General features: G+C 45.9%; 1 protein-coding gene across 1 annotated transcript in view; it reads right to left on the reverse strand.

Annotated features, from left to right (window-relative positions):
* Positions 1-1,986: 1,986 nt before the first annotated feature.
* GALNT14 (polypeptide N-acetylgalactosaminyltransferase 14) overlaps positions 1,987-19,136 on the reverse strand; it is a 66,516-nt gene continuing 49,366 nt past the window's right edge. The window contains exons 8-15 of the mRNA XM_032183739.1: positions 18,697-18,781; positions 17,817-17,920; positions 14,733-14,859; positions 12,424-12,516; positions 11,037-11,120; positions 9,958-10,102; positions 4,192-4,311; positions 1,987-3,619 (exon numbers count right to left, since the gene is read on the reverse strand). Of these exons, the coding sequence (XP_032039630.1) occupies positions 3,461-3,619; positions 4,192-4,311; positions 9,958-10,102; positions 11,037-11,120; positions 12,424-12,516; positions 14,733-14,859; positions 17,817-17,920; positions 18,697-18,781 (917 nt within the window). The 3' untranslated portion in view covers positions 1,987-3,460. The remainder of the gene's footprint in view (positions 3,620-4,191; positions 4,312-9,957; positions 10,103-11,036; positions 11,121-12,423; positions 12,517-14,732; positions 14,860-17,816; positions 17,921-18,696; positions 18,782-19,136) is intronic.

Raw genomic sequence — 19,136 nt, forward strand, 5'->3', positions numbered from 1 at the left:
CAAAGCGTTTCCTAATTCGAGGTTCAGGTCTCCACCTGCAGGGAGTGCCTGAACCTGTTGTGGTGGATGACAGAGATACTGTCTGCCTGAGGTCTAAGCAGGTGGAGGATCTGATCAGCCTGGTCGCAGAGCTCAGGGAGGTGGTGGAGAGATTAGGGACTATCTGGGAGTGTGAGCAGGCGTTAGACTGGTGGAGCAGCTCCCTACCATGCCTGTAAGGCACTGGCTGGATGGCTGGGCCCAGAGAGTGGTGATGAACAGAGTGAAATGCAGCTGGCGACTGGTCACCTGTGGTGTTCCCCAGGGGTCGGTGTTGGGGCCCATCCTCTTTCATATATTTATTTATGATTTGGACGAGGCAATTGAGTGCACCCTCAGAAAGTTTGCAGATGACACCAAGTTGGGGGGACGTGTTGATCCGCTGGAGGGTAGGAAGGCCCTGCAGAGGGACCTGGACAGATTGGGTCAATGGGCAGAGGTCAATGGGATGAGGTTCAACATGGCCAAGTGCTGGGGCCTGCCCTTTGGCCACAACAACCCAATGCAGTGCTACAGGCTTGGGGCAGAGTGGCTGGAAATCTGTGCAGAGGAAAACGATCGGGGGTTGCTGGCTGATGCTCACCTGAACATGAGCCAGCAGTGTGCCCAGGTGGCCAAGAAGGTGAACGGCATCCTGGCTGTGTCAGGAATGGTGCAGCCAGCAGGGCCAGGGAGGTGATCGTCCCCTGTACTCAGCTCTGGTGAGGTCGCATGTCAAGCGCTGTGTTCAGCTTTGGGCCCCTCACTACAAGAAGGACATCGAGGCCCTGGAGCGTATCCAGAGAGGGAGTCCAAAGCTGGTGAAGGGCCTGGAGCACAAGGCCTGTGAGGAGCAGCTGAGGGCACTGGGGTTGTTTCATCTGGAGGAGGCTCAGGGGTGACCTTATTGCTCTCTGCAACAACCTAAAAGGAAGGTGTGGGGAGCTGGAGGATGGCCATAGTGATAGGAGTAGAGGGAATGGCTTCAAGTTGTGCCAGGGGAGGTTTAGGTTGAAAATTAGGAGACATTTCTTCTCAGAAAAAATGGTTAGGTGTTGGAACAGGTTGCCCAGGGAAGCAGTGAAGTCACCGTCTCTGGGGGTGTTTAAAGAAAGGTTGGATGTGGTGCTTAGGAACATGGCTTGGTGTGTGACATTGGTGGTTGGGGGATGGTTGGACTAGATGATCTTGGAGGTCTTTTCCAACCTTAATGATTCTATGATTCTCTGCAATGTCTGGGTCAGAGTGTACCTACTAGGTGCTGGACTTCAAAACTGAAGCCAAGGGTTTCAGCTAATGGCTGGGTCAGCCGCAAGGCAGCAGCATTTTGTCTCTAAATGTTCAGGATCAAAGTACCAGCTGCTTGGCAAACTGAGGCTGCAGGCATGGCACAGGTATGAACATAGTAAGCTGCAAGCTCTTGAGAGGTGATTTCCCTTGCTAACACTAGACAGGGAATTGTTACAGCATGGCTGTCATCATCAGTGTGAAAAGTAGATGTGATATTTCTGGTTCAATTAAATAGGAGCCCAGGGTCACTTCCCTGCCTTGTGAAATGGATCCATTTCATTTTAAGTGCTTCCCTTTCCCTTTGCAAGGTGGTGACATGGAAACAATGCAATCTACCACCATGAAGCATTAACTTACTTCATTGCAGTAATCACCACAGCACATCGGAAGTATACCCTGCAACATTTTGTAAATAGTTACACTGGTTCTGTCATTAAAACCAGGGAGATTTACACATACAGCTTTCTCCCAGTGCTAAGGGAGGAGAAACTGAAGCAGTAAAATTCTGAAAGCCAGCAATTTATTCAAGAAGGCATTCTGAAAGCACTTGAAGGCTCAGAGGCTTCAAAGTCTCATGATATTTTACCTATAGCTTGTAGCACAGGGATCAAAGGACAGGATTTTCATTAAAACCTAAGGCTTTTAGAGGCACAAATTGTGTTTTGTTTTTGGTTGTGGTTTTTTTTTTTTTTTCAAGTCAGGAGTCCTGTGAAATTTCTCTTCAAGAGCTGTTGCCACACAAAAGCTGTATGTGCAGTTCTTTGTGCTCCACCACCTGTTACCTGCTCTGAAGGGAAGGTTTCTCCTAATCTTAAGACCTGTTCTGAGGTCTTCTGTCCTTATCTCCTTTAGCAGTCACATAGCCATAGCACCTGACATGACGTCTAATAATTTATCTCCAAAACCCAAGGAAATCATTTCTGCCATGTCTACCTACTTTGAAAGACACAGTGGGAGAGAGGTATTTTGTGATACAAAGGTCTCTACTCTCAGGTGCAACTGGGGGATTCCTAAACCTTTTCTTCAGTACTTCACATCTTGGGCTAAAAGATACCTGGGAAACAAAACCAGGCAATTCCTTTACCTATCCCTTCTCCTTTCTCTGAGCAGTCTCCTTTTCTTTCGGTAGCAACACTTCATGGGAGTCCCCTCTTCTGTAGTCTGGAAATTGAGAAACACAAAGATGACACAATTACCCTTAACTGCTGAAAATATTATTTTTTTTATGGAAGAAGAGTTAAAATTTTACTTATTCCAGGTTGTATGAAGCACTGAGAGAAACATAATGAGATTGTAAGGAAGTTTTCAGTGACTGAGGCTCAACCATGTCCTTCAGAAACAAGAAATAATCATGTTACTGCTTCTCCTCCCAGCTTCACAGTGGCTTGTATCCTTGAATCTCACACACTGAATCCTCTGTTTGCTTGGACTTCAGAGACTCAACACCCCCATACATGGCACAGAGGTGGTCAATCCTGTTACCCGATGGCTAGATCCTGGCCATAACTATAAATGACTGCCCTGTCTGTGTACATACATGTCCATGGATTGGATACAAATTTGAATGTGCAACAGCCCTACCCATGCTGCCTGCAGAAGACAAATTCAATCACAGCAATAAAAAGTGCAAGGTAATTCAGCATTTTCCACTTGATCTCAGGTGCTGCTTCTTCGCATCCCTCCTCACCTCCTCATGCACCTGCCTCATTCCCCAAAGCTATTGACATGCTTGTTGTTTTTTTTGTTTGTTTTTTTTTGTTTTTTTTTTTTTGAGTCCAAGTCTCCTTTTGGTGTCCTTTGTTCTTCTACCTGTGCTTCCAGTGAGATTAATAAATATTGTACACACAGAACTTCTGCAGGGCCCATCACAGGAGCCCCAAGTATCCCTCTAAAACATTTCATTTTGGTTTCTTGCCATCCCTTCTTTTTGAACATTTGACTGCCAACAGACCAATAGCAGCTACATGCTTTGCAATCAACATCCATTGTTCAACCTGCAGCACTGTGTCCTCCTTTTTATTTGAGTGATTCTTCTCCTGTCCCACAGTACACAAGGACCCTGATGGTTTTGCATGTGAGTGCTGTCAGGTGCATCTCAGCTGTGTGTAGCAAGTCTCAGTGCCCGGCCCAGCTGGGTAAGTCCTCAAGCAGGTCAAGACATCACCATGTCCCACCGCTGACTCATGGCTGTGCTCTCGCAAGGATTGATGACAAGCTCTTTGGTATTCTCGTTCGTGTCCCCAGTCATCTCAGTGTCCAAACAGAAGCGTGAAGCTATGTGCTCAATGTGTGACCCAACTTTACTCCATCGCTGCAGACATACAGAAGAGGAGAAACATGAGTGAACAAGCTTCCTCCTCTTTATGTTTTTACTACACTGGTTCAGCATCAAGAGATAGTCATCACTACAACTTCATGACCTAATGCTGGGAAGTACAGGGCTCCTCCAGCCTACATCAAACAGAGCACATGCTGAGCATTTCTCCCATATGAAACACACATTTAAGCTCAGCCTCTGTTTGGCATCAGAAAGTGAGTATATCACTAACAGCTTTTTTCCCAGGTCGCTGGTTCAAATGTCAGCTCAATGATTAAATGCAGAGAAATGTTAGCATCTGCCAGCTGACTGGCAGCCATGTGGACTAAATTGCCAGTTTCACTTTGACTTCTGCAGATAAGTATCCAGATCACCACTTGCACTAATAGACATCCTTACCAACACATTCATTTAAAAGGCAAAGGGCTGAACAGGCCAGAGTCTGTGCTTCCAGACAGACTGTGCTTCCCAGATGATGTCAAAGCACACCAGCAATTCAATGATTCTATATTATGCTGAAAGAAAGAGAACTTCAAAGAAAATGGGGTGTCAAAGAAAAGGCTCACCTGCTTGTTGTCACCTTCTTTGCAAGGTGACAGGAGCACCTGGGAACCAGGGAAAAGGGTGTACACAGACAAGCACAGCTGCTGCTGACGGACTTGGTGGTTGTATGTGTATGTCCATTCCTGCAAAGAGGAATAAAAGAAAGGTGGTGAGAAATCAGGGATGATTCTTGGTATTCCTATATCTGGAAAGCAAACACTTGGGCTTGGATCCTGCCCCCTATGAAACCAACCACAAACCTCATTGACTTCAAGAGACACCAGGACAGGTCACTAGGGATTCTTCAAGCCTGGGGAACCACACTGGAGACTGGCCACCAGCATGATGCAACCCCATTTACTATAAAACTTTGAGCCCTACCCATCAGCCAATTGCTCATCCATTCTGTTATGTATTTATCTAGCTGGACATAATGATACTGTGAGAAATATCATTGAAAGCTTTGCTGAAATCTAAAAAGATTGCATGAACTGGCTTCCCTTGGTCAGCTAGATGTGTGACCTTGTCATAAAAGGAAATTAAGTTAATTAGGCAGTGAACATATGTTGGCTGTGACCAATGACTGCATTGACCTTCAGGTGTTTTCAGTAACTCCCATAATAATCTTCTCCATAATTTTACCAGGCACTGAAGAGAGACCAACAAGCCTGTAATTACCAGGGTCTTCTTTCTTGCCCTTCTTGAAAACTGGAATAACGTTTGCCACCTTCCAGTCAACTGGGACCTCGCCAGATACACAAGACCATTGAAAAAGAATTGAAAGAGGTCTCACAATGAGGGGATTTCTTGACCTCTATAACCTGCTTACCTCACTGAAACACCTCACAGAGGATGGTTCCTCCCATAGGTTCTCTATGCTTTTTTTCCAGGCCAGGCTTTGTTCATGCCATCTCTTTATTCACACTGTCTCAAGGCAGGACCATCCTCTCATTCAACAAAGGTCCATGAGATAGACAGGGTGGTGGTAACCATGTCTCCTAAGCAATTCATCATTAGAAGTGAGGCCTACAAAGCTAAATGTATGCATCAGTTCAGCAGCTGACATTAGATCCTCCCTCTTTGCCCCAGGCTGTCGTGCTACTGTTTTATCTAAACTGAAAGATTTTCAGAAGGCTCTTTATTTCAACAGAATGGCTTTTTATGGAAGCCCGTCCTGCTGAAAATGTTTTATCTAGTTCTAGTTTTTATCTTGTCCCTTTTCAGCCCTACATGAAAGCCTGAGAAAATGATACATAAAATCGAGAAAGTCTGAAAAAAAGGCACTTGAACCACACAGAATCCATGAAAAGCTTTGAGTTAAAATAAAGGCAAATGGCCATACAAATTTTTATCTTACCCTACTTTTTCTCTTATTTGTATTATTTAGAATGAAAATTCCTGCTTTTTTCCCCAGGAGAAACTACTTTATCTTCTAAACCCTGGCACATCAAATACTCCAGTGGCCAGCACAGCAGTAACAATGGCAGAGGCTTGCACCCCAGGGGTTGTGGTGAACTGGGCATCCCCAGGGTCCTCCTAAGAGAGACCTTTAAGGAGCTAACATGCCTCCAGGGCTGCAGGCTGGCCTGTAGATGCCAGCAGGGTTATGAGCTGACCACTGACACCAAGGAAAAACAGACACATGAGGTGAAACTGAGATCAATGTTTCTTGCCTTTTCAAAGATAAAACAGCTTTTGCTGAAATGGTGGTGGAGTGAAGAGGAAGAGGGTGGGCTGGGAAAGCAGAACTACCAGCTGCACACCACAAACAGCAATCCTCTCAATCCCCTTCCTCTGAAGCTTCAGCTAGTACTAACCCACACCCGAGGCTTGTGATTATTTTTCAAGGATTTAGCATCATTCAAGCAGGCACCTGTCACTGCTACTCAGCATCATTCAGAAATGAGGAAACTATTTTAAAAATGTGACCTTCAGCCTGGCACAGTAGCCTCTCAGCCTAGCAAGGAGCAGCTTGATACAAGCTCAGTGTTATGTGACAGAACAGTACATGCTCCACTGCCAAACAAGAGGTCGGCTGTACCCTAAAGCCAGGGTAGCAGCCAGAGAAAAAAAACATTTCTGAAGAAGCCAGGAACAACTTCACCCCTCATTACTACTTTCTTAACATTAATAGGAAAGAGTTCCCCAGACTGTTAGCGTGTGACTGCATGGGTCATCTAAGGATACCCAAGCACTCCACTCATTGCACTCTGGGGTGCAATGTGGGCTCAGGCACATCTCAGGAGAGGGAAAGAAAAGTCTAAAGGGTTCCTGTGGCAGTCCAGGTGCAGAAGTGACACTGCTGCTGGCCAGCCCACTGCTCTGTCAGCTCAGCCCAGAACAAGCCCTGCCATTTCCTAAATCTTCCCCTCCACAGCAACAGCTCTGCAAGTTTCTTTTTTGAGTCCCAGTGGCCCCGATATGGAAAACATACAAAAACAACTGTATTTTTGCATTTTCTAACCCTCTGTCACTGTGGGTTATGCTGGGAACAACTGTCCCTTATCAATGCTGTCACACTCCCCAGAGAACGCCATTTCTTTGCTAACTTTCTGTCGTCTCCTCAGGGCCAGTTTTGACATACTAGCCACCAAGGATGGCCACTGGTTTGGCACCTTTGGGCTCTCCTGCTAGGCCATACTCAGGCCTCTTCTCTATGACTACTCTACCACAGAGGGGCAGGGGCCACGTTGGCCTCAGTGGTCCTGTGACATAAAGGCTTCTCTGGAGATTTTATGCTGTGAAAAGCTACAGCAAGATGTGACTTCTGTATATTGAAAGTCAAGAATATTGCTTTTCTTACATCTAATATGAAACTAAGCACCATTTGGGACTGCTACATCCTACACAGCCTGGTGATCATAGAATCATAAAATCAGTCAGGTTGGAAAAGACCTCTAAGATCACGTAGTCCAACCTTTAACCTAGTGCTGACAAGTCCATCACTAAACCATGCTACTAAGTTCTACATCTACACATTTCTTGAAGACCTCCAGGGATGGTGACCCAACCACTCTGCAACCTATTCCACTGCCACACATGTCCTTCAGTAAACAAATTTCTCCTAATATCCAACCTAAACCTCCCCTGGCACAACTCGAGGTCACTATCTCTTGTCTTATCACTTGATGCTTGGGATAAGAGTCCTATCCCCACCTCAATTTTACCTTAAGGTAATTGTAAAGTACAGTAAGGTCTCCCCTGAGCCTCCTCTTCTCCAGACCAAACAACCCCTGTTCTCAGCCACTCCTCACAGGACTTGTGCTCCAGGCCCTTCACCAGCTTCGTAGCCCTTCTCTGGACACGCTCCAGGGCCTTGATGTCCTTCTTGTAGTGAGGGGCCCAAAGCTGAACAAAGCACTCGAGGTGCGGCCTCACCAGAGCAGAGTACAGGGGGACAGGACCTCCCTAGTCCTGCTGACCGCTTGTATTTCTGATACAAGTCAGGATGCTGTTGGCCTTCTTGGCCACCTGGGCACACTGCCAACTCATGCTCATTAACCAGTCTCCTTAACAGGCCAAAGTCTGCCCTCTGGACGTCCAGGGTGGCAGTTCTGCTAATCCCCGTCCTTACTTTTCCAAGAGTCAAAAACTCTATTATTATAATCGCTGTGTCCAAGACGACCTCCAACCTTCACATCACCCACAAGTCCTTACTTATTTATGACCAAAAGGTCCAGAGGGGCACCATCCCTAGTTGGCTCACTCTCAGGAAGTTATCTTCCACACACTCTAGAAACCTCCTAGGCCATTTCTTCTCTGTTGTGTTGTATTTCGAGCAGACATCTGGTAAGTTGAAGTCCCCCACAAGAACAAGGGATAGTGATTGCAAGACTTCTCTGAGCTGTTTGTAGAATATTTTGTCTGCCTCTTCAGCCTGGTTAGGCAGTCTATAACAGACACCCACAAGGATTCCTGCCTCCTTGGCCCTTGCCTCTGATTCTTACCCTGTTGTCACCATTATTAATCTCAAGACAATCCAAACATCCCCTAACATGGTGGCTACCCCACCGTATCACCTATCCCTCCTGAAGAGTTTGTATCCATCCATTGCTTGATTATAGCCTGCATGTCATGCCTAAGTTTAAGTAGTCTTCCAACAATTGTACAATTAAAATATAAGCTTCTATCCACAATGAAAATTTAAACACATTACTTCCATCTGGAATGTTCTCTGTGGTTTACAAGTACTACTTCAGAAAGAAACAGAAAGATGAAAGGGATAAAAATGTTCTCTATTCCTGCCTCTTTGTTGAGTGAAGCCATTCGGTGGTCTGGCTGTATTGCATTTTTCTGTTCTGCTGCAGAATTACACTGACCGCACTCCTGGACATGCACAAGAAATGGAGTTGACATCCAGCAGAAAGCAAAAAGCAGCAGAGTCAGAATGTGAAGATGAAAAAGTTCATGGAAAGAAAAATTCTGCAAATTTTCTCCATTGAAGTGTCAAAACATGTTTGATGGGAATAAAACAATCCAACTTGGTGGCATGGCATTTCTCATTGTAATATATCATATAAAATTGGTATCTCAGGAAAGACCAATGCCATTTCATTTTGAAATTTTTCATGCAGTATTTCAAAATATTTCAAAGCAGTATTTTCCATTCTGATTATCCTCCAAAAAAAAAAGATTTTTTAAAATATTCAATTTATTGGAAGTTGCAATTTTCACTGTTTTTTTTTTTTCCTTCAGCAAAGTTGCCCTGCAAAACATGATGACCTGTTCTCATTAGCTCACTTCTCTTGCTGTTTGTGTAAGTCCATATAGCACTAGAAGAAAAAAAAAAATTCTAAAACCTGGAAACCAGGTAAATTTTAAGACCTGTGACTATGTGGCACTTGCAGTTATATTCACTATATTTTTGGAAATGACTAAAATTGAAATAGTCTTTTTTTTTTTTTTTTTTTTTTAAACCAGACTGTAACATTATTTTATTGACTAAAGGCAGGCATTCAATCACACGTGAAAAAGATGCACATAATGACATACTTTGTTTGCACATTCAGATTAGGGAAATTTTCAGCAACATCTTCAGGTTGGGCCTTATACATGTATCTGGTCTGAATGTTTAACTATGAGGGTTAATACTGTTGCCTAATTAATTATTTTGCGGCACACCAAAAAAAGCAAATGATTGTTATCCTCCCTGCTTTTAAATGGGAAAGGTAAGAGAATGCACTGACATGCCCAAAATCACAAAGGGAGCCTGAGGCAAAGGCAGGTTTTGAAGCTACAGTCCTCAGGGTCCTGCTCCAGTGACTCCACAGTAAGGCACATATGCCAGCTCTCAGCTCTAACATTTCCTAGAATATGCTTTTGAAAACACATGCTGATTCACATAGCTTTTTTTTTTTTTTTTTTTTTTTTTTGCCTCAGTGAGATTGAAAAAGCAAGATCACCCTCATTAAATTCTCAATAGTTTAATGGGCAATTGAGAGAACGCAGACTATAAAGTTATAAATACCATTGCAATTCAGAGCATTTTGAAAGAAATAAGGCTGAAAGATGAGAGAAAATTATAGTTCTCTTTGTCTTTCTCTGATCTCTGCAGATGGGCAGCAGTAAGAGCTCAGTGCAGACTAGCACAGAGATAAGTGGTCTAGCTTGTACTGGGGCTCTGGCACCAGCCGCTGCTGCTGCCCAGGGCCTCTGCTGAGGCGAGGAGATTAAACCACATGCTCCCTCAGGAAAGGGACTGGCAGCAGGGTAACCCTCTAACAGAACTTTAGCAGACTTCAGAAATCACCTTGAAGCTGCACCAGAGCCTGCATCTCCAGCCTTCTCACCTGTGCTGTTGCTGCTGTCCCTTTGCTGTTGATGCAAGGATTTAAGCTCACGATGGGCAACTCTTGGACTTCAGACTGGTACGACTCCAAGCAACTCTGCCTTTGCCTGATCATCCCGGTCTGATATAGCAATTCCTTGGGAATCCTGTGGGAACAACGTGGAGAGAAAAAAAAAAATCATCCCTGCTCCCCCCAGGCATGTAGTGTACTCCCAGGGAGGCTCAGTGGGGTGAGGAGGGTGTTATCATGCCAGTTCACATTCAGGAAATGAGAGGCAAGATCTACTTCAGCATCAAACCACTGCAAGCAGTGCATGGCCAGGGACATTGCAGAAGCAGCACTCACAGATGGATGGTCAGCCTTTATAAGGGGAAAGAATAAATAACTGTGCAAGGCAAATAGAGAAGCAAGGAGCAGACTGTGAGCAGGCTGAAGGTCAGCCTTCAGCTTACAGAAATGGGAAACTTTATAACAAACTGCTGCACAGTTCTGGCATTCCTTTTCAGTGCTGCTGCACAATGCCATGCACGGTGAAAAAAAGCCAGAAGATGGCTATAAAACATTCTTACACTGGGACTCCGCACTCAGCCATTGCACCAGCAGGTCCCTGGAGGTATCTCCAAAACTTGTGCACCCTTTCTGCTCCTCCTGGCAGCTACTAGGGTAATGGCTGCAATGGTTCCTGGAGTACTTTGGTGACTAGAAGGGATCTGCACAAAAGCAGCTGTGGAAGTGCATATAAAACAAAGCACTAGGGTATGAGTAAGGCAGAGTCACCTGAATACAGGTCATAAACTCCTAGCATGGACACTCTAATAACAATGAGGCCTTGTGCCATGGAGAACCATGGCTAAGACTGCTTATGGAAAGCAGGATCACAAATGAACTATGTCACACTGCGAATGAGCAGTGTTTAAAAAAATTCACAAATACACCAAATTTGCCATGCTCTGCTGTAAAGCCCAAGGGAGGAGGTGTCGGTGTCTCTGGGTAGGACGGAGGCATGGAGACTGGAGGGGCAGAGAAAATGTCTCTGGCAGCAGGGACAGGGCATCCCCCGGGAAATGTGACATCCATACCGGAGTTCGGGGTAAACGTTCTCCAGGTACCACTTGAAGCTATGGCACTTCAGTCTTTTCCGCAACTCCACTCTGCTCTGGATGCTGGGGAGAGAAAATATGGTGGAGTGACAATGGAGATCGTGAGAGTCAAACCCAAGGCACCAAAACCCAACAGATATGCACAGACAGCAAACACCAGAGCATCAGCAGGGCTATTTCCTGCTGTCTTCTACATAAGCTTGGTCTGTTGCTTTAATCTCTGTGTCTTTTGGAGGTCTCACCTGGTAAAATCCCATGATTTGGCATATTGCCAAATATTGATAACATTGCCATTTTAATGAGGAGTCTGGAGTTTAGAGGATGAAAAGGTTTGTGGAAAATCACAGCCTTTTAAAAATGATTAGTAACAAGTGTGTGCTATCTACTACATGCAATAAAATCAATTAATGGGAAAATTAATCAAAATTAATATATGCTATTATAAGTTACTCTTAGTTTAGAAGTACTACAGAAGGCCTTGATTCACAGGAGCACTTAAATACACCTTTAAATCGCTAGAAATTGATCATATGGTGATATACTTCTTTCTTACATTAATCAGGGCTAAACTGCTTAGGTGTCATGCTGTATAGAGTGACATCTCCCTCACTCTAGCTCCTCTTCGGGCCTGCCTCTACCTAGGGAGCTGGTATGACCTCCAGTACCTTCCCTTTGCGTAATTTATCTTCTCTCCACCCTCATTCATATATTGAGCAGGACAGAGTTACTACTTCATCCCACTCTGACAGATGGAAAGAGGATATGAATTCGGTGGAAACAGGTTAATCTCCAAGATTTCAATTTATTTATCCTGGAAATGGAAGAATAGCCAGAATGAATTTCATTTTGGCTTTGAACTCTGCTATGCTCCAAAGGAAACATTCTAAGGAAAGGAAGAGCATATGAAAATGAGAAAATAACACAAACACATAAAATCCGCCTGACATGGGAGATATTTCTGACTGTTCAAATTATGAATAGAAAACTCCATCAATATTAAGCATTTGCTCCTTTCCAGTAAAGCCTTACTAGATCCAAAATCTGATGATTTTCATGACATTCAGCTGCCTGCAAGACCTCTGGACTCTTCCCCCAAATTCAGCTCTGGAACCAGAAGTACTTGTACTAACACTAAGGACAGGACATGGGCAGAGGAGGTTTCTGTTTCCCTCACCATGACTTGGTTTACTCATCTGGACAAAGTAGCATCGCGTATAAACTTCCATTTTATATTGCTGTGCTTGTAGCTTCTGACTGCCATTAGCATTTAATTGAACGTTATTGCAGAAGCAATGCAGGCAGGTTTCCACTGCAGGGTGACAGCACCCCAAAAACCAACTGCAGCTGGCAGGACACGGGCACTTACTTTCCACAGGGTCTCCCCTGGGCTGCAGGACGGGCTGCATAGTAGTACTGCTTGAATTCATCCATCCACACCTCCGCCGTGCGCTTGGTGTTTCTGAAGGAGGCAACAAAAGGCAAATGAAGCAAAGGAAGCCTCTGAGGGGACACCCATACTTTCTAAAATGCATCAACTATTCCAGCTCCCTCTCCTTCCATCTTCCTTTGTCTTCACCCAAGCCACCTTTGAGCCTGTCCAGCCCTCAATATCAAGTTCTTCCTCCTCCCCATTAGTCCAGGCACCAGACACAAGATGTCACAGCTTGGGCAGGGAATTCACTATCTTCAGCTCAGCTGGATGTTCTGCATCCACCACACCCAGAAGCGTGGCTTCTCTTAAGTGCCATCTCCCAGTGAGGCCAGGGTTTTATTTAGTGGATGGGATGGAGAACTGAAGAGCGGCGCAATATTTACCAAAGACTAAAATCAAGTATTTCATTTGTTTCACTTCTGTAGGGGCTGTCCTGCTTTGCACCCCTGGATTTCACTGGGACAAATCTCTGCACAGGTTTATGAACCTCAGGAGATTTTCAGTTGACTTCAGATAGCTGTAGTTCTCCTTGCAAATTACTTCATTTCTCAGTGCTAATCCTCCCATCTTTGTCTGGTCAGGGTAGTCCTGCCCAAGCCACTGCCTCCCCGAAGAGGATAATCCATGCATGAACCCAGCTTGATGCTGATCCTGAACTGTGTCTCACACTAAGGAAGTGTGAGGCGATTTGGGAAAAAAAAAAAAAAAAATCATTATCTAGCAGAAAAGGGGATATATTTTTGATAACATCTCTGTTACAGAGATACTATGGAGCATCAGGTTTACAGAAACTGCTTCTCCACCCTGTCTATATACTACATTAAATTTAAACCTGAGAGATACTGTAAGGTTAATCAAAACCCAGCTCCTAATACCTAGGATAAGTTTCTCCAGACTGCTTTTCAATCCCTTGCCAATTTGTAGAGCTTCCCATGCTCTAAGTGCTCTTTTTCAAGAGATGTGTAAGTCACAGTGTCTACATCTGGATATAGCCTTCTCCATAGTTGAGGGTATTTCAGACTGCCTTCCTGTTCTTGGGTTTATGGGAATAATGGGAATAAATGCCAAGGCTTACACCTGGGTGTTGATTCAGGCCTACATAAATTCCACATCCCAGTCTTTTTTGCAGGAACCTTATTTCACTATTAAAAGCAAGAGCCTCCTGTGGTGACTCTCAGATTTGTGCCCTCCTCCTTGATGCCAGCAACACTCTGGGCCCCTCTACACCATCTTTATGAAGTGTCTTCAGTGACCCATCTGAAGAGTTCCCCTCCTGTCCTGCACACTGTGTGGTTGGACATGTTGTGTTAGATATAACCAGGAAGTGTAATTTACACTCCCTCATTTCACTGTCACACGCAAAGCATGAGGAAGCTGCAGAGAGCCCAAGACAGTGGCAGCCCTGCTGCAAGTCCCTAGGCCCTCACAAATTCTGTTGGCTCACTGAAACACCAGGAAATTCGCTCTAAAAGGAACACCTGGTGCATGAGCACATACAAATGCAGTTTATCTGGGAAACAACCCTGCATTAAGTGCCCCCAGTGTCTTCCTCTGTCATTTACTTAAAAGATAACCTTCAGCCTAGCACTCAAAAAAAGGAGAAAATCCTTCCTGACTTTACCAACTGCTCCCATCATCCTTTCCCCTACCTCACCTGCTTTTTTTCCAGGATATTGGCCCATTTCAGCCACTCACTGCAGTACCCATTTTGGTCCCTGTTCCTGGGTGTAAGGCCAGGTCCCCTTCAGCTGGGATATCCTGGCAGCTCCCAGTTCCTTCCAGTGAGGTGCAGCCCATCACCACTCCTGCTCAGTCACAATGCCCAAAGGCACCAGGAACCATATTTTCTGGTTCTGCTAAGTCCCACTCAGCCCCAAGCTAAGGCTACTGCATACTGATAGACACGGTTGGCATCCTGACTTCAGGCCATTATAAATGTTTTCTTATATCCTTAGCATCTAAAACATTTGTTGTTGCTGTAGCTAGGGCTCAGGGAGCTAAAGGGCTTGTCCCTTCATTTCTGTGGTGATGAAAGGAACCACATTAAGTATTCTACCTCTGTCATATTCTTGACACTATAGAAATCCTAAGGGAGACAGTTGTACTGGCTTGCTTTGGCTCAGGAAATTCATACCCATGGATATGTCACAATTTTTCAACCAGACTTTCCTACTCGCCTCCCTGCAAGCAGCTTGTTTTGCTTCACAAAAACAAAGAACACTCAGCAAATCCAGAACACCCACTTGATGTATGTATTGGCGTTCCCCTCTGGAAAGACATAGGGATGTTTCTTCCGGAAGACATGTCCAACACGGCTGCAGGGGATGATTTCCAGGCTACCTCCACACATCCACACACGGAAAGAGATTTCTACAAGAGAGGCAGCTTCAGCATGTTGTGTTTCTGTCCTACAGCAGGCTGGATCCCAGTATTACCTCTCATTTCATCCTCTGCCACATTAAACCAGGGTAAATCAATTACTAGAGGGGCACAACTCCTGTCAAAGTGCATTTCAAAACTTCTTGTGATCTGTTTAAAGTTCACACACTTGAAACCTGTCTATAGCATGGCAGACCCTATCACACTGGTGAGTGAGACACTAAGTCCCTTTACACGCAGTCCTGCTCACAGCACAGAACCACCCATGCAGCTTTTTAATCATTTCTGCACTGGCCACTTTAGAGCTGTTTCCCTACAAGGGGCTGCCAAGTTCACCAAGAGAGGCCATGAGCTCTGCTTTTTGATGATGGCAGCAGTCATTATCTTTATGAAACTTTATGAACCTTTCTGTCCCCTCGAGCAGGACAACACGCCTGCAGCACAATCCACAATTGACACCAGGGCTCCTGGCAGGGAGCTGGATGAAATCACCAGCTCTGAGGTGGCACAGGCAGGGAGAGCAGCTGCTCTAAGGGGTCTGTCTGGTCCCAGCAGCTGTGAAGATATGAATCTGCAGCTGTATCATCAGACAGTCATGTTTAGACAGAACCAGCATGGAGAAGAAATTAAATAAAAAGGAAAGGCTTCTGCAGCTCTGCGCATCCTGTTTTATGATCTCTTGGCAGCATAGATCTGTATGTCTCTACTCCAAAACCACCAATTCCCTTTCACTGCTCCATCACATTTAACCACAAGAGTCAGGCAGAAGGACACCCATTGTCTTTACCAGCTTGTGCCCCATGCACCGGCAGCAGGGGCCAGAGAAGGCTGGGGTGGGAAAGTATGGCAGAGAGGAGAAGCATTTCTTTCCAGAATCCCCTTTCCTTCTTCCCTTGCTGTGCTTACAGGCAAAAGCTGCCACAGCCCCATCACTTCTCTAAGTGCTGGGTATGACCAGCATGGATATTGCTTTGTACTTTCCTCTCTGCTGGTATTTCTGCTCGGGCAGGGAGAGAAGCTGTGACAAGCTACAACTGATCAGCACCTGATCCTAAGGAAGAGGTGAGCTGGGGTGATTTCCATGTGTTGTGAGCTGGTGCTTGGAGGCAGGGGATGCTAAGGAGCCTGAGCTCCCTGTGTCAGACATCACGCTCCCTGCAGGTCCTGCTCCAGCCCCAGCAGAGGCAATTAAAGCACAGGTTTCAGCAGGCAAGGCTGACCTGTCCATAGGAGCACACAAGCAAGGTCTCCAGACAGAGCTAAACACATCAGGAGGAAGAGAACCCAAGCGCCAAAGGTACAGCATGGGGCCAGCTGACTACAAGGGATGTCTCCTTGTTGGTGGCCTTTTGCAAGCCACCCCAGGAGAGACAGGAGCGGTGTGAGCATGCTGATCAACCTGGCCTCTTGCTGATAGCTCTTCTTACATGCAGGCAGCTCTTCTTGCTTTAGATCCAGTGCTGCTGTTCAATTTCTCTCTGTTCTGTCAGAGACCTTTCAAGAAGCTTTTATGAAATAGAGTGGTGCAGCATCTCCCTGCGCGCTCAGCCAAGCCTGGCCTCCAGCCTCCACAGAGCAGTCTAGGGCAAGGAACCACTTCTGAGAAGGTGTCAGATCTGGGAGGGTTTGAGACAGAGATGCCTGGAGGGTCTCCATAGGATTGAGATGCCTGCAGGGCAGGCTGCTCTGGGCCTATTCATGTCTCAGGAGCAGCCTGTGCTGGCTGCTGTTAGAGAGCAACAAGCGGAGATGGACAGGGGGTCAGAGGCACCATGTCTTCATTTCTAGTTGCCTTCTTACATGCTTTCTTTGGGCCCTTGGCTCAGCAGAGGAGGCGGGAAGGCTGCAGAGCCTGCTTGGTTTCCTCAGTGGAGCAGATGCTTTGGGTCAGACTGGTGGCTAGACACCCACCACAAAGGGAAAGCATGAGGGAGAGCAATCCAACTGAGCAATGAGATACAAATAAATAAAGCATGCTGGAGGAAAAAGGAGTGTGAAGCAAACAACAGTGCCAGGCAGTGGATGGGTTACTGCAAAGTGGCAGCATCTGTTCCTTTGGATGGCTGACAGCACTGCTATGTGTTAAGAAACAAGATTTTGCCTTCCTTGCTAGCCACAGTCCCCAGAGGTACAAACTATTAGAGCCAGATTTGGATCTGCCTCCCTGCCATCAAGTTTCACCTCCTCCTTTCAGAGGCAGTCTATTGCTCTGACGTGCAGCATCACTGCAGCTTCAGAGAGAATAGCCCGGCCTGATCCAGCTCTGCTTGACTCAGGGGACAAGGGACAGACTGCTACCTCTTTCATCTGCCCCATCAAGTTTGCGTGCAGAAGCATTCCTAATGCCCATCTGCCCTGTGATAACAGGCACAGGTGACTTAATTTAGGTAGACAATCTTTTTCCTACACCCAGTGTTGTGGGGGAGAGCCTGACAGCCCTCAGCTGACCAGTAACAGAGGATAAGAAGCCCTGATACCTTGCCATCAGTCTGCAACATGCCAATGGAGCTACTGATGCAGGTACTCTGCAAATTCAGGAGGGCATTGAAGCCTCAATTCATGGCTTTGAAGCGTTATCATTAGACATCAGACATCATGCCTTTGCTTTATCCTTGAGAAAAAATAAGATGAGGAAGGAGCAGGACGGTACGTGTGGTGTGCTCTCGTCTGTTGGTAACACTAAAGATGAAAACTCTGCTGCTCAGGGCATTCCCCTACAGAACACCAAAGTAGCGTGGAAGGCAGGAGGTCCTAAGCACCAGCCACTGCTCAATTCCCACCTGTCATGGCTGCAGAACTCTTACTCACCTGAGACTGCAAGTTGTGAACGTAACTGAGGGAAACTGCAGAGCGCTTGAAGCCAAGTGCAAATTGGCATCGTATCCACCTGGCACGACTCAGGAAAAAAACACAACACCGCAAAGGTACAAGGAAGAAGGGTGACTCACCGAAGTTCTCCCCACCCCAGATGTCCATGGCGTTATCGTACTTCCCCAGGTGGTTGAACCAGGCTTTGTTGATCACAAACAGCCCCCCGGCAATGATGGGCGTCCTGCAGGGTTGGGGAGGTAAGAGGGGACACGCTCTCATTCAAATACTGCTGCAGCACCTGCTTGTGCAGAAGAAACTCCTCCCTTCACCACTTCTTCCATCATCGGGACATTATCCATGTATCTCTCTCTTACCAAACAAGGATAACATGTCTCAAAAAGCATCTAAACCTTTCTTTCTGCTGCCTCGGTATTTTGCTGTCAATCATAAATTGCCTGGCACTTAATGACTGGCTAATGCACCCGTCAGCATAACTCCTACAAGCCCAAAGTTCACAGCCCTGATTGTAGGCTTCAGCATCGAAAATGCACTTAACGCTTGGGGGTTATTCGCATGATGGTACTCACACAGGCTTTTTTTTGCCTGGAGCCAGCCTATTAAGAGCACCATTCTGTGGAGGAGGAGACGGCAGAGCCAACACAGACAGGCTTTTTAAAAGTGATCACTAGCTGTGTGATCTTTATTTCAAAATAGGGCTATTTTTCATTCCTTGAGTTAGGTAAGAAAAGCTGCACTGAGGTGGCACTTGTGGGAGGGGAGGGCAGACCCAGAGGACAGCCAGTGAAAGCTCTTGTTAACGCCAGCATCCTCAGGACAAGCAGTGCTTTGCTCTCCTGTAAGCTTCCTGGGACCCTGAGCACCCCAGCACTGGGCCTCCTCCATGCCATCCATCCCAGCACCTCATGGCTTGGGATACAGGCACCAGGGCTCAGCTTGAGACAAGCTGCCTGTCCTGCCCCACGTTCCTTAGGTGCCTCTTTTCCCCTCTAGACTTACTTAATGGGTTTGGTAGGATCAAGTCGTTTGGCTTTCTGCTCTGGGGAAAGCTGCTCCCATTTGAAATGAAGGCTCCAATCAAAACCTAAAACCAAAGTAGAGAAGTACCATGGGGAAATAAGAAATGGGTATGGATTGGGAGGAAATGTAATCCCTCAGGCTACAGAATCTATGTTGGATGAAATATCTTCTCCACTTTTAAATGACTCAGGCCAATGGAGATAAAACTCTTGGGAGACTAGTCAAATGACTAATGCATTTCATACTGCATATGAAAGAGAAACAGCACATTGCATTACCATTGCAAAGCCAAGCACTCCAAAATCAGGGAAAGTCAGAATTAAAGCTGCAGATGAAACCTTGCCCTTGTAAGGTTTCCTTGTCTTCCCCCCGTGCACACAGATACACTCTCATGCATACTGCACGCTACAAATGGCACA

This window comes from Aythya fuligula, chromosome 3, assembly GCF_009819795.1.
Source record: "Aythya fuligula isolate bAytFul2 chromosome 3, bAytFul2.pri, whole genome shotgun sequence".
NCBI classification, from domain to species: Eukaryota; Metazoa; Chordata; class Aves; order Anseriformes; family Anatidae; genus Aythya; species Aythya fuligula.